This window comes from Ostrea edulis, chromosome 10 (genome assembly GCF_947568905.1).
Source record: "Ostrea edulis chromosome 10, xbOstEdul1.1, whole genome shotgun sequence".
NCBI classification, from domain to species: Eukaryota; Metazoa; Mollusca; class Bivalvia; order Ostreida; family Ostreidae; genus Ostrea; species Ostrea edulis.
In genome coordinates, this window is record NC_079173.1 from 32,906,893 (window position 1) to 32,919,776 (window position 12,884).

At 35.3% G+C, this 12,884-nt stretch overlaps 1 protein-coding gene across 1 annotated transcript in view; it reads right to left on the reverse strand.

Moving 5' to 3' along the window:
* LOC125665814 (uncharacterized) overlaps positions 1-12,884 on the reverse strand; it is a 66,453-nt gene that overhangs the window by 32,497 nt on the left and 21,072 nt on the right. Inside the window, exons 5-7 of the mRNA XM_048898702.2 lie at positions 11,966-12,184; positions 3,998-4,192; positions 1,737-1,955 (exon numbers count right to left, since the gene is read on the reverse strand). Of these exons, the coding sequence (XP_048754659.2) occupies positions 1,737-1,955; positions 3,998-4,192; positions 11,966-12,184 (633 nt within the window). The remainder of the gene's footprint in view (positions 1-1,736; positions 1,956-3,997; positions 4,193-11,965; positions 12,185-12,884) is intronic.

Sequence of the window (12,884 nt, forward strand, 5' to 3'; positions counted from 1 at the left end):
TTGCATGTATTTCAGCAATACAACAAGATGTGTTTGTGAAACACAATTGCCCCCGATAATCGACAATTCCGAAGATGTCCAAGGTCACAAGGACAAATATCTTGGTACCAGTAGAAAGATCTTGTTACAAGAAATGCTCATGTGCAATATGAAAGCTCTAATATTTACCATTTAGAAGTTATGACCAATGTCAGGTTTTTTAAAAAGTAGGTGAAATGTCAAGATAAAAAGGTTTAGTACCAACGGAAAGGTCTTCTCACAAGGAATATTCAAGTGAAATATCAAAGCTCTAGCACTTACCGTTCAAAATTTATTAGCAAGAACAATAAAAAATGAATGTTGACATCAATGAAAATAGATGTCAGAATTTTTAAACGTACCAGGGGACAGTTTCGCACTATTTAAAAAAAATGGAAATACCCCATATTTGAAAATTAATGATATTACATGTGTCATGTTGCTGAAGAAATTCTGGTGAAAACATGCATGGTCCAGCAAAAGGTCTGTAGTTGAGAGGGAACGTGGATGACCCCATATGAAATGTAGATTTTTAAGGAAGGCAGATGGGGTTCATGGTTGTGCACAGTGTCTAAATCCCAACGCTTGGTACTAGGGTGGTGGTGCGGATTAGCCCAAATTGAGAGAAATTCAAAGCAAAAAAAGGGGCATTCGCTCAGAGCATGTGCACCACCACTAGTATGTATAGATTACATGTAATTTAGGGTAATAATTTATTAACTACACCAATATGAAGTACAAGTATTAACATATAAGGGCCTTTACCCACATTGTTTCAGAACCAAAAGGACTATCCACTGCCATCTTTAAGAGAATGACATTTTTAGAAACCCATGGAATTCAGTCAATTTCATTAATGCCATCAAGATAAATGTATTAGATATATCATACAACCCTTTATTTCAATACATGTATCATATAAGTGTCACAACGGCAGACAACAGAGTCGGGGGGTTGGGGGGTTTAAGCTATGCTTTAGCACTATGGAAAACCAAAATCTGGTCAAGTATCATAGTGCCGTGTAAGTACTGAAGATTCCTTTTATTACACGAGTACTTATTATCGCAAAAATAACTCATGGGCGTCACATCGCGAGAAAATAAATTCGCGAATGCTCTGTAGATCAAGGAATTTTGCATGTATTTCAGCAGTATTGATATAAAAGGGAAATACGTTTTTTTATTAGTCTGTTATAATCTGACTTTGATGTACATACCCCCTACCTACATGTAAGGTGAAGATAAAGAACAGTGATCAATCTCATAACTCCTACAAGCAATACAAAATAGATAGTTGGGCAAACACGGACCCCTAGACACACCAGAGGTGGGATCAGGTGCCTAGGAGTGTTTCAGAACAACAACAAAAAAACTGTCCCTTGCCACCAACAACAAATGTCACAAGTAAGCCCCAAAGCTAATAATATTTAAAAACAAAACAAAACCAAAAGCCTAAAAATCAGGAATGCCATTTTGAACACGACTGGCAACAGGCCCTCTGACTCGATCATAATTTCGCTAATTAATTACCTGCAGCAATTTATACAATTAATGAATACCTTGTAAATAAAAAGTATTGTTTGGGAAACTGCTGCGAGTGACTTCTACACTCTAACTTCAGATGGAAGAAACGAAATGAAATCTGCAGACTGGAGGAGAATTGTAGTAATTGCTCAGTGGTCTACACTCACACATAGACTCTACAAAAAATTTACTCACCCGCAGATGAGCTTCCACCACTTCCTCCAAAGACTTGCACTTCAGCCAGATGTAGAAATCCACGCCCACTCACATGCACCTGGAGATACCGTCCCTTCATTCCAGGACACTTGATGCTTATCCTTTGGCCATCTTTACCCGGTCCTTTGAAAGTGCCGCATTTCTTCAGTGTACTTAAAGATTCACCAACACTAATCACAGCATTACGGAACCGGGACCCTGCGTTGTAAAAACATGACAAAATTTATAACGTCAGATACGTAATGTCACAACTAGGATCTATACTGTAACATAATACAGTTCATATTAGACGACACTTCATCCCCAGCATTCCAACATCTGCTAAATGTAAAAGGACTTAATGCTGAAATATGATTTCAAATCAAAATCTTTTCTCGGTCGATATACAAATCTAAAAAAAAAAAAAAAGAAGAAGAAATGAAATGAAATGAATAGAAATGTATTCTTTGAAATGATATTTCTAATGAGATGAATACTATAATAGTCGTGTTATTCTTTAATTTGTTTAATAAAAGTTGAGAAAACGAACAGTGAACAATCTCATAATTCCTATTTCACTGAGTCGTAGCATGACAGAAGGGTAAATTTTGTCAAATCTAAAGTGCTTTCCTTAAGGAATAGTGTCCAACCCTACCTTTTACACTTCTTACTCCAAACAGTCAGTAATACTCGTGAGTATGATTGATTGATTGATTTTATCTTGCTTAACGTCTCGCTCCAGAATTTTTCACTCAGATGGAGACGTCACCAAGACCGGTGAAAGGCTTCAAATTTAGGCCTATGCTCGGTGGTTATGACCATTGAGCAGTGGGGGCTCTTTAGCGTGCCACACCTACTGTGACACGGGTCATCTGTTTTTAAGGTCATCTCCGAGGACCCGTGACATTCACACCTCATGCCGAGCGTTTGGCGATGGAACTGTCACTACCTGTTTTAACGACTTCGGTATGTCGCGGCCGGGATTCGAACACCGGCCTCCTGCATGCGAGGCGAACGCTCTAACCTCTCGGCCACCGCGGCGGTTTTCGTGCGTGTGAACACTTCAATCAACAACATGTGTTCACTAACCATGAAAAAGTTCGTGCATCTGAGTCGAGTACTATCCGATATTGTTCAAAAACATCACATTTATCGATTGTTTAGATTTTATAAATGTAAACAATAAGTAATGGTTATCTTCTAGCATCCGAGTAATATTCACATTATCAAATAAATGGGCGGTCCTTCTGTCACGAGTGCGCGGAGTGCACGAGTGAGAGAAGGACCGCCCATCTCTTTGATAAAGGGAATTTTACGAGAATGCTAGATGACCGACTTGTCACATATTTCAAAAGCTTCTCATTTTACATTTATTCAACCATACATTCATTACAATGGTAGGTTGCCATATACCATCGTCGGACGATGCATGTGTATATAAAAGTTAATACGCTTTACCCGTAAAACAGCAAAACTACAATGTAACTTAACAAAAATTGATTATCCCTTTCAGTATCAATCACATATTGGTGGCTTCATAAATAATTTTTCAGGAATTTAATTCTATACATGTATTTGTACAAATGTTTTAAGAAAACATGTATAACACAAATATTAAAGTAGGAAAGGGATTAAATACTTGCATTAACAAACTCTTTATAAAATGAGAGAGAGAGAGAGAGAGAGAGAGAGAGAGAGAGAGAGAGAGAGAGAGAGAGAGCTATTTAACATTACTGACTGGAAAAACGGTCACAGGTATGTGTATACATGTATTTGTTACATAACACTTCTCGTCTGTTTCAACGCTCCAGACATCGATCGGCGAACGCTTCGCCCGTGAAACAGCAAAAGTAACTTCACGAAAACTGAATTATCCCTGTCTTGTTTCTATTGTGTAATTCTGATGTTAGTACCGCCCATGCGATAACAAGGTGGGAGGAGCTCGTTTTATCACATATGCGATAACAAAACCCTATTGATGATAACCAGATACAATACCTGAACAATAAAAGAAAATCACTGTAGATATGTGACAATAAAGGGATGGACAGGTGAATCAGGAGATTTATAATATATATACCTCCCCAAACGGCGCGGTACGTATACTTAAAGATATGAATAGCAATTTTTAGATTTTTGAATATTTCATTACACGTGAAAATTATCTAAAGTATTTATATTTTGGCAATCCTGGGGTTGAGAGTGTAACTCTGTTTCTCCTAACAGATTGTCTGTACTGAATAAACGCCTGTTAAGCTCACCTGCTGCTTTCCTGTTATAGATCACCACTTCATCGATGTTGTAGGATTTACCAAGATCTATTCTATACCAGGGTGTTGTTTGGGATTTGGTGTGGAAGAAATCATTTAGCTTTCCGTTAACACCCAATGCTGCGGAGAACTTTCCCATTGTACTGCTCAGGAATGCTTTCTTCCCTAGGGCAAGGTTTGTCCTTCCTAAAGCGATAAAAGTCAAATGTTCTTAATCCATGTACATGAACCCAGTTTCTAATCAGTTCAGTGCAATGCTCTTGATTGCTAATGAAGTATATTAAATTCTTTTCAAGGTCTTGTTAACTTCACATTCTTTAAGAAACTTCCTTTACTCATAGTATCGTGGGGTGCATCCAGTCTACTTGGATAATCAGAAATCTCTCTATCATATATAAGTTAATACATAATAAAAAGAAACCACTTGAGAGGAACCTGAACGGCTGATTGTGCTACGGTACAATAGACAACTAAGAACAAGAAATGTTTGTATATACGGATGTTTATTTAATTGCTGTGATAAAATTTAGAAATTCATTTCAAAATTAAGGATTATCCCCCTCATGCATAGCTCTTATCCTTAGACGAATTTGACTCTACCTTTTGGCACTCTGTTTTCCCCTAAAATAGGTCTTACACGTTTATTGTGATTTCGGATTTCAAACATTTCGGTTGAGCATCATTAAAGAGACATTATTTGTCGAAATGCGCATCTGGTGCATCAAAATTGGTACCCTATCAGTTTTACAATGTAAAATACATATATGTCCTTTAGATCAAAATTGGAAAGGGTTAAACACATGAATCATTTAATTGATAGTAGTGCCAAAACAATTCTTCCTATATCCAGAGTGGATTAAACCTTTCCTTTTGACCTTGGGACCCAAAAATCAATAGGGATCATCTACTCCTTAGGATGTACCAGTCCAAGTTTGGTGTCAATCAAGCAAACAATTCTTACTAATACTATTTATTCTCATGTAGCTCCAACCTACCCCCGGGGACCATGATTTGAACAAACTTGAATCTGCACTATGTTTGGAAGCTTTCTTTTAAATCTCATCTCTTCTGGCTCATTGGTTCTTGAGAAGATGATTTTTAAAGATTTTCTCTATTTATTCTCAAGTAAAACTTTGACCCCCTATTGTGGCCCAATCTACCCCCGGGGACCATGATTTGAACAAACTTGAATCTGCACTATGTTTGGAAGCTTTCATTTAAATCTCATCTCTTCTGGCTCATTGGTTCTTGAGAAGATGATTTTTAAAGATTTTCTCTATTTATTCTCAAGTAAAACTTTGACCCCCTATTGTGGCCCAATCTACTCCCGGGAGTCATGGTTTGAACAACTTGAATCTGCACTATGTGAGAAAGCTTTCATGTAAATATCAGCTCTTCTGGATCATTGGCTCTTGAGAAGATTATTTTTAAACATTTTCCCTATATATTTCTATGTAAAACTTTGATCCCTATTGCAGCCTCAATCTACTTCCGGGGGTCATGATTTGAACAAACTTGAATCTGCACTATGTCAGGAAGCTTTCATATAAATTTCAGCTCTTCTGACTCATTGGTTCTTGAGAAGAAGATTTTCCCTATATATTTGTATGTAAAACTTTGATCACCTATTGTGGCCCCAACCTACCCTCGGGGGCCATGATTTGAACAAAATTGAATCTGCACTATGTCAGGAAGCTTTTATAAAAATTTCAGCTCCTCTGGCCAAGTGGTTCTTCGGAAGAAGATTTTTATACGACCCCATCCTATTTTTGCATTTTTATGATTATCTCCCTTTTGAAGGGAGCATAGCCCTTTATTTGAACAAACTTGAAAGCCCTTAACCCAATGATAATTTTGGCCAACTTTGGTTATTATTGGTCCAGTAGTTCTTGAGGAGAAGATGAAAATGTGAAAAGCTTAAGAGCTTGTCTACGAGAAAACTATGCAAATATATAAAAATGAAGGAAATGGTGGTCATCAATATCATTTCTAATTATTTATATCATTAGAGTATATGGTTCGAATAATTATAATTTGAGGTCAATTTATTGATAGGTCGTTTCTATTTTTAGTAACAGCGCATTCTGTATTTACACGTGGATTAGTCTTTGAACACAAGAAAAATCCTTAAATATTAGGGTTTTATTTTTTCAAAAATGCAAATCAATTCTGAAGACTTATGAAAAGAATGGATTTTTTATGATATTTCCATATAAACCACTTATGGAGAAATCATGTTTGACATCATAAGTTTCCATATAGAGATTACATGGAGCCTGTAATTTGGCGTTGTGCCAAACTTTTTCATTTTGTGTTATATGGTCAATTTTGAAATAGGTGTTGCTGCAAAAGTAACGCTTAAATTTCTTTAAAAGTGTATAATACTTAAATATCAAATCCTTGTCTGTAAAATATAAAAAATTGTACTTTGGACTTTTGACCGTTCATTTGCAATTAAAATTTAAAAACTGACAAAAATGAATATTTTTAAGCATTTAAAATTATCTTTTAAAAGATTAAAGATTTAAAATTTGTGATATTAGTTGCATAAATTGTTTGGAAATTTAATTTTATTTATAGATTTAACATTTTCTAATAAATAAATCCCAGTAATCTACTATTTTATATGAAAAGGGGGGTCTTTTAATGAAATAAACCTGCTGCTGGAATTACCTCCCCGTTGATGCACTCTTCATACGTAGAAGGTACAAAATGATAGCAATATTATGAAATGTTATGATTCCAACTTGAAATGGGATTTGAGAATTTGTACATCATGTTTATGTGATATCAGTGAAAGACATGATAACAGTATCTGTGAATGTAATCCAGAAATTTCTAAATATTGGCAGGGTTTAAAAAGTATCCGGTACTTCGTCCTGTTATACTGCAAACTAGTAGATCTACCAGTGCATAGGCATTTTGTCATTGAAGAATTGAAAGTGTTCTTTCCTTGATAATTCATGCATTAACCGAGAATGCTTAGATGTCATATGGAGGAAATCAAATATGCGTCTATAGTCAGTCCAGATGGAGCATGTGAGGATCTAGTGCAGCCCCCCCCCCCCCCCCCCCCCCCCGAATTTGCAAAATGTATTTACCATCATGATTGCTGAAAAAAAATTTATTATTAGTTTACACTGAGTAATGAGGACAGGACAAAATAACAAAATTGTGAAATAAAAATGCATAACATGTTCTCAATTAAGAATGTATACTGTAACAGTTTGCTCGGTATCTTTCTTTCTTCTTCAGTGCTCAATGTAACAGTAAGACATACTCCATGTTTAATCATAGATTACGATTCAACATGCAAAAATTTACACCTTTCTCTATTTTACCAAGAACAAATATATAGATATTGTAAACTGGTGGTATTACGTAATGTATATATGCTAATGTAGTTTCTTAAAGTCATTGATGTAGGTAGAGTTTGGCTCGTCACTATACTTTGTTCATCATGAGAAATTGATCGGGAAAAAATTTGGAAAAATCATTTATCTGACAGGGAAACCGAAGATTATTTCGATCAGGTCTCTTTAGCTAAATCAGCCCCCCCCCCCCTCTACTTTTTTATGGAAATCAATAAACCATTGAAATGGAAGCTTGGACTGATGAATTAAATTCTTGGACCCCCCCCCCCCCCCATTATTATCATTATCAAGGATTTTGAGCTTCGGGTTGTGTTAAAAGTAATTTTTAGGGAGGTTGGGGGTTCTATAAAAAAAAATTGCCACCCACCCACACCCTCCGCCCTGGTGATGAGTGCCAACTACGGGGCCTCTCCACCTATCTACACTGTATGTGTTTAGACAGGACGGACTATACCAGTCGGGTCAGGTATAAACAATACATTTCATTACAAATTATATTTCCAATTATTACAAGCGAATTTCTTTACTTTTGTATGAATTCGGACGTTATTATTATCTGACTTTCATGTTCGGTGCAATTTATGTGATTACTGTCAGTTAGTATTTAAGCTATATCATGGAGTGCCAATGCAAAGAATATTTCTGTATTTAGATATATTCAACATTATTGATTATTTTATGATTTTAACAAGATCATTCACTATCTAAGAGCATTTTACCATTACCACCCCTCTCCTCTCAATATAATGTTTATAATCATTAATTTCCGGTATTGAATATGGCTGCTTCGAACCCTTTCGCATGGATTTAGAATGTAGAATAATACACTACATGTAAGAATAAAAAACAAAAGAAAGACAAGAAAAGAACATGCACATTCCTTTTAGCTCACCGGGACGACTATCTGGAGAGCTACATGTATTGTAATGACCCCAGTGTTGGCGTCGGCGCTTTAACCTGGGTTATATCTTCTAAACCAAGGGGGGGGGGGGGTAGGTTTTGATATATCCCTTATTGATTCCCCATGAAGAGACCTTTGATGTGGTACCAAGACTTTCGACCTTGTGACCTAGACCCTATTTTTTTTTTTAAACTTCAACCTGGTCTATGTCTTTTGAACCAATAGGGATAAGGCTTTGATATTTTACATATATAGATGCCTCCTGAAGAGACCTTTGTTTTGGTTTGACCTAACGACCTTTGCCTTGAACTTTAACGTACTGTTCAAAAACTTTATCTTGGTTATATCTTTCAAACCAAGAGTGATAGATCTTTGATGTTTCAAACATAGATGCCATTTCTTTTGTTACCAGAACTGTCAACGTCGACCTTGGACTTTGACCTATTTTTCAAAAAGTTTTAACCTTTTGAACAAACGGTTAGGTACAGTCATCTGACAACTCTTGTTTATATGTACATATTAAGCATGTTATTTAAATGTTTAAGGGTTGTTGCTCAATTTTTTTCTGGGTACTTCATTTGTTAAAGTTTGATGACATCTAAAAATTCCTAACCACAAAGTACTTTTTATCTAATATATTGTACCTGACAACTTCATATGACGTGTTAACTGTCCCGAGGAAAAGATAAAGATTTGGGGATAATTATACTCTGGATATTTATTAAGTTTTGTCTTCATACAAGTTTTACCTTTGAACTTAAAGCACGTCAGTCTTTAAATTGGTCTAAATGCTACAATGGCAACAATTTTATTTGTTTTAGAATATCAATATTGTGACTCTCATACAACTTTTCAAAAGTTACATTGCTGTCTGGCTTAGTATTTGCGATGGAGTTTGATTATTTCAGAATGTTTTCAATAACCAGTTAGATTTAAAAAAAAATAAAAAATAAAAAAATTTAGATTTATCCTTATTGTATATCCATGGGAAAAGCAAATCTATGTAAAAATATGATCCAATTGCTTGTGGTATATTTAGGTCTCTGTAGGACCACAATGTAAACTAGTCATTTGTACTAATCGTGCTACCTTGTCTAAATAAAGAATTTATTATATATAGCATAATATAAATTGGCATGAAATTTGTTTTTAAAAATTGCATTTTAAAAGTACACAAATATCAATTTTGTTAAATTACAACTATTCATAAAAATGCATATTATATTTTTAAAAACGTTATTTTTTCAAATTTTGCAATCTGTTACCATGGCAACCAGGACCCATAGCAAAAAAAAAAAAAAAAAAAAAAAATGATTGATACATACTTCTGGTCATCTGATGTGAAATCATAAAATTATATAAGACTTAATAAGATAACAAGGACCATGCATGGCAAACAGGTTTAGGTGGCTACCAAAATAAAAAGCAGGAAAAAATGTCCAACTTGAAGTATTAATATATTTACTATAATCGAGAGTCCATAGACAGATTTTTGATATATTGTAAATATACTTCTTTTCTATAAGATGATTTGGATAAATCAAAGCGTTACTTTTTGACTACTAGTTGATTCAAAAGTTATCATTTTCTGCAATTTATCAAAATCTGGAATCGTGTCAAATTTGTGACCTTTGTGCACTTAAACGGAAGTGAAATTTTAGAGTCCCACTAAACAATATGAATATCTATATCCAGTTGTTTTACAAACTGTGTCAATTATTAACAATCCATTTTCAATAACCTGTTAGAATTTTAAATAGAAAGGGTAAAATATACATAATTTTACCCTTTTGTCAGAACAAAAGTGCTATTTTTAGTAACATGGCTACAAATCCCTATCCAATGACTACACCCCCGAAAAAAATATGCCAAAGTATTTGATATTGATGTACTTTATTACACTCAAAATATGTTGTTGATCCGACAACCTTGCTTCCATCACATTCTGCATGGTTTTCTCTTAAGACGACGCCGACGACGACCGACAAATTTTGATCAGAAAAACTCATTTGAGCCTTTGGCTCAGGTGAACTAAAAATAGCGGATAATAAGGACGAAGTTAGTTTCGTATTTTAACTCATTTCAAAATGGCCATCGCGAATGAAGATCAAGCCCGTTCCAGATAGTGCCAATTTTGCTGTTAAATGAAACAAAGCATGTATTTTGGTTTTGTTGCTCTGGGTTTGTTTTGATGATTTTTTTTTATTTGTCATCTTATAGCGTAGCATTATTTTCGTTATTTTATCTTCTTTGGGGGAAGTCAGATTTTGAGTAATTTAGCTTTGCAGGTACTTTGATGTAAAATGTATTAGCTGATTTCTCCCAGAATCTTCTGTTGAAGATTTCTTCCGTCATTTGGTATTGCAATAAATGACAATTTTTCAATCTCAGTCACTCTTTTGTTGTGTTCAGATTTTTAATGACAGCAAAAACGAGCTACGGTGAGCAGAGAGTTTGGGTAATTGAAGCTGATAAACATAAATGTATTTTTCCTTTGTTCAGCAGAGTTTTACATGTGCAATTTTTTTTAAAATACATGTATTTATTTCAGTCCCAAGGTTAGTGTCAGTTTTATTTTAGTCTGGTGTTAGATAAAAAATATTGCATGGATGACTGGTTTTGTTCATTTATGCAGTATTCACATAGAGAAAGTAACATATATGGTGGCGCAGGTTTAAACAAATGATATTGAATGAAAAATATATTTCTTAAATATCACATATACATATATATATATATATATATATATATATATATAAACAATTATTAATCGAAAATTGATCGGTTTTCTACTCCCGATTACAAAACGATTATCGATTATGATTTTAGACCGATTGTCCATCACAACCTATGAACACATAACCTCAATTCAATAGGGATCATCTCGTCCTTAGAATGTACAAATATACCAAGTTTGAGGTCTATCAAGCAAAGGGTTCTCAAGATATTGAGTGGACAAGACTTGGTCTACAGACTGATAGAGTGAGACCGACAGGTACAAAATATGGTGTCCCTTCTTTTGCAAAAAGAGTGTTGAGGGCATAAAAATCTGTAAACGTAAAATTATTGCGAATATGCTATATATTAAGTGCTTTCTATTATCATCGCAGGTTATTTTCACGTTTACGTCACTAAAAGTTGTCAAACATCAACGTACGACTAATTATCCCAAAGTTATAAATTACAGCCTGCCCGACCGATTGTGACGCTCTATTTGTTGTCGGACGGCCGAAGACGAAATTCCCTACGATAGCCTGGCGGAATGGCTAAGTTCAACAGCAGTGTGCAATAACAAATGTCGAAAGTAGGCCCTTAAGCTTTATTAGTCAATTCATTCCAGTAAAATAATATATAAGAATTAAAAAAAACAAGCCTAGAAATCAGGAATGACAAATTTTGAACAGGACTGGCAACAGTTTAATGTAACCAGCCCTCTGACTCGATCATAATTTCCCCGATTAATTTCATTAGTAATTTATACAAGAGATAAATACCTTGTCAATAGAGAGTATTGTTTGGGAAACTGCTGCGAGTGACTTCTACACTCTAACTTCAAATGGAAGAAAGGAAATGAAATCTGCAGACTGGAGGAGAATTATAGTAATTGTCTCAGTGTTCTACACTCACACATAGACTCTGCTGTATACCGTGCCTCCATGTACAGCAAACAAATAATTTACTCACCCGCAGATGAGCTTCCACCACTTCCTCCAAAGACTTGCACTTCAGCCAGATGTAGAAATCCACGCCCACTCACATGCACCTGGAGATACCGTCCCTTCATTCCAGGACACTTGATGCTTATCCTTTGGCCATCTTTACCCGGTCCTTTGAAAGTGCCGCATTTCTTCAGTGTGCTTAAAGATTCACCAACACTAATCACAGCATTACGGAACCGGGACCCTGCGTTGTAAAAACATGACAAAATTTATAACGTCAGATATGTAATGTCACAACTAGGATCTATACTGTAACATAATACAGTTCATATTAGACGACACTTCATCCCCAGCATTCCAACATCTGCTAAATGTAAAAGGACTTAATGCTGAAATATGAATTCAAATCAAATTCTCTTCTCGGTCGATATACAAATCTAAATCAAGGAAGAAGAAAAAATGAAATGAAATGAATAGAAATGTATTCTTTGAAATGATATTTCTAATGAGATGAATACCATAATAGTCGTGTTATTCTTTAATTTGTTTAATAAAAGTTGAGAAAACGAACACTGAACAATCTCATAATTCCTATTTCGCTGAGTCGTAGCATGACAGAAGGGTAAATTTTGTCAAAACTAAAGTGCTTTCCTTAAGGAATAGTGTCCAACCCAACCTTTTACACTTCTTACTCCAAACAGTCAGTAATACTCGTGCGTATGATTGATTGATTGATTGTATCTTGCTTAACGTCTCGCTCGAGAATTTTTCACTCAGATGGAGATGTCACCAAGACCGGTGAAAGGCTTCAAATTTAGGCTATGACCATTGAGCAGTGAGGGTTCTTTAGCGTGCCACACCTACTGTGACACGGGTCATCCGTTTTTAAGGTCATCTCCGAGGACCCGTGACATTCACACCTCATGCCGACCGTTTGGCGATGG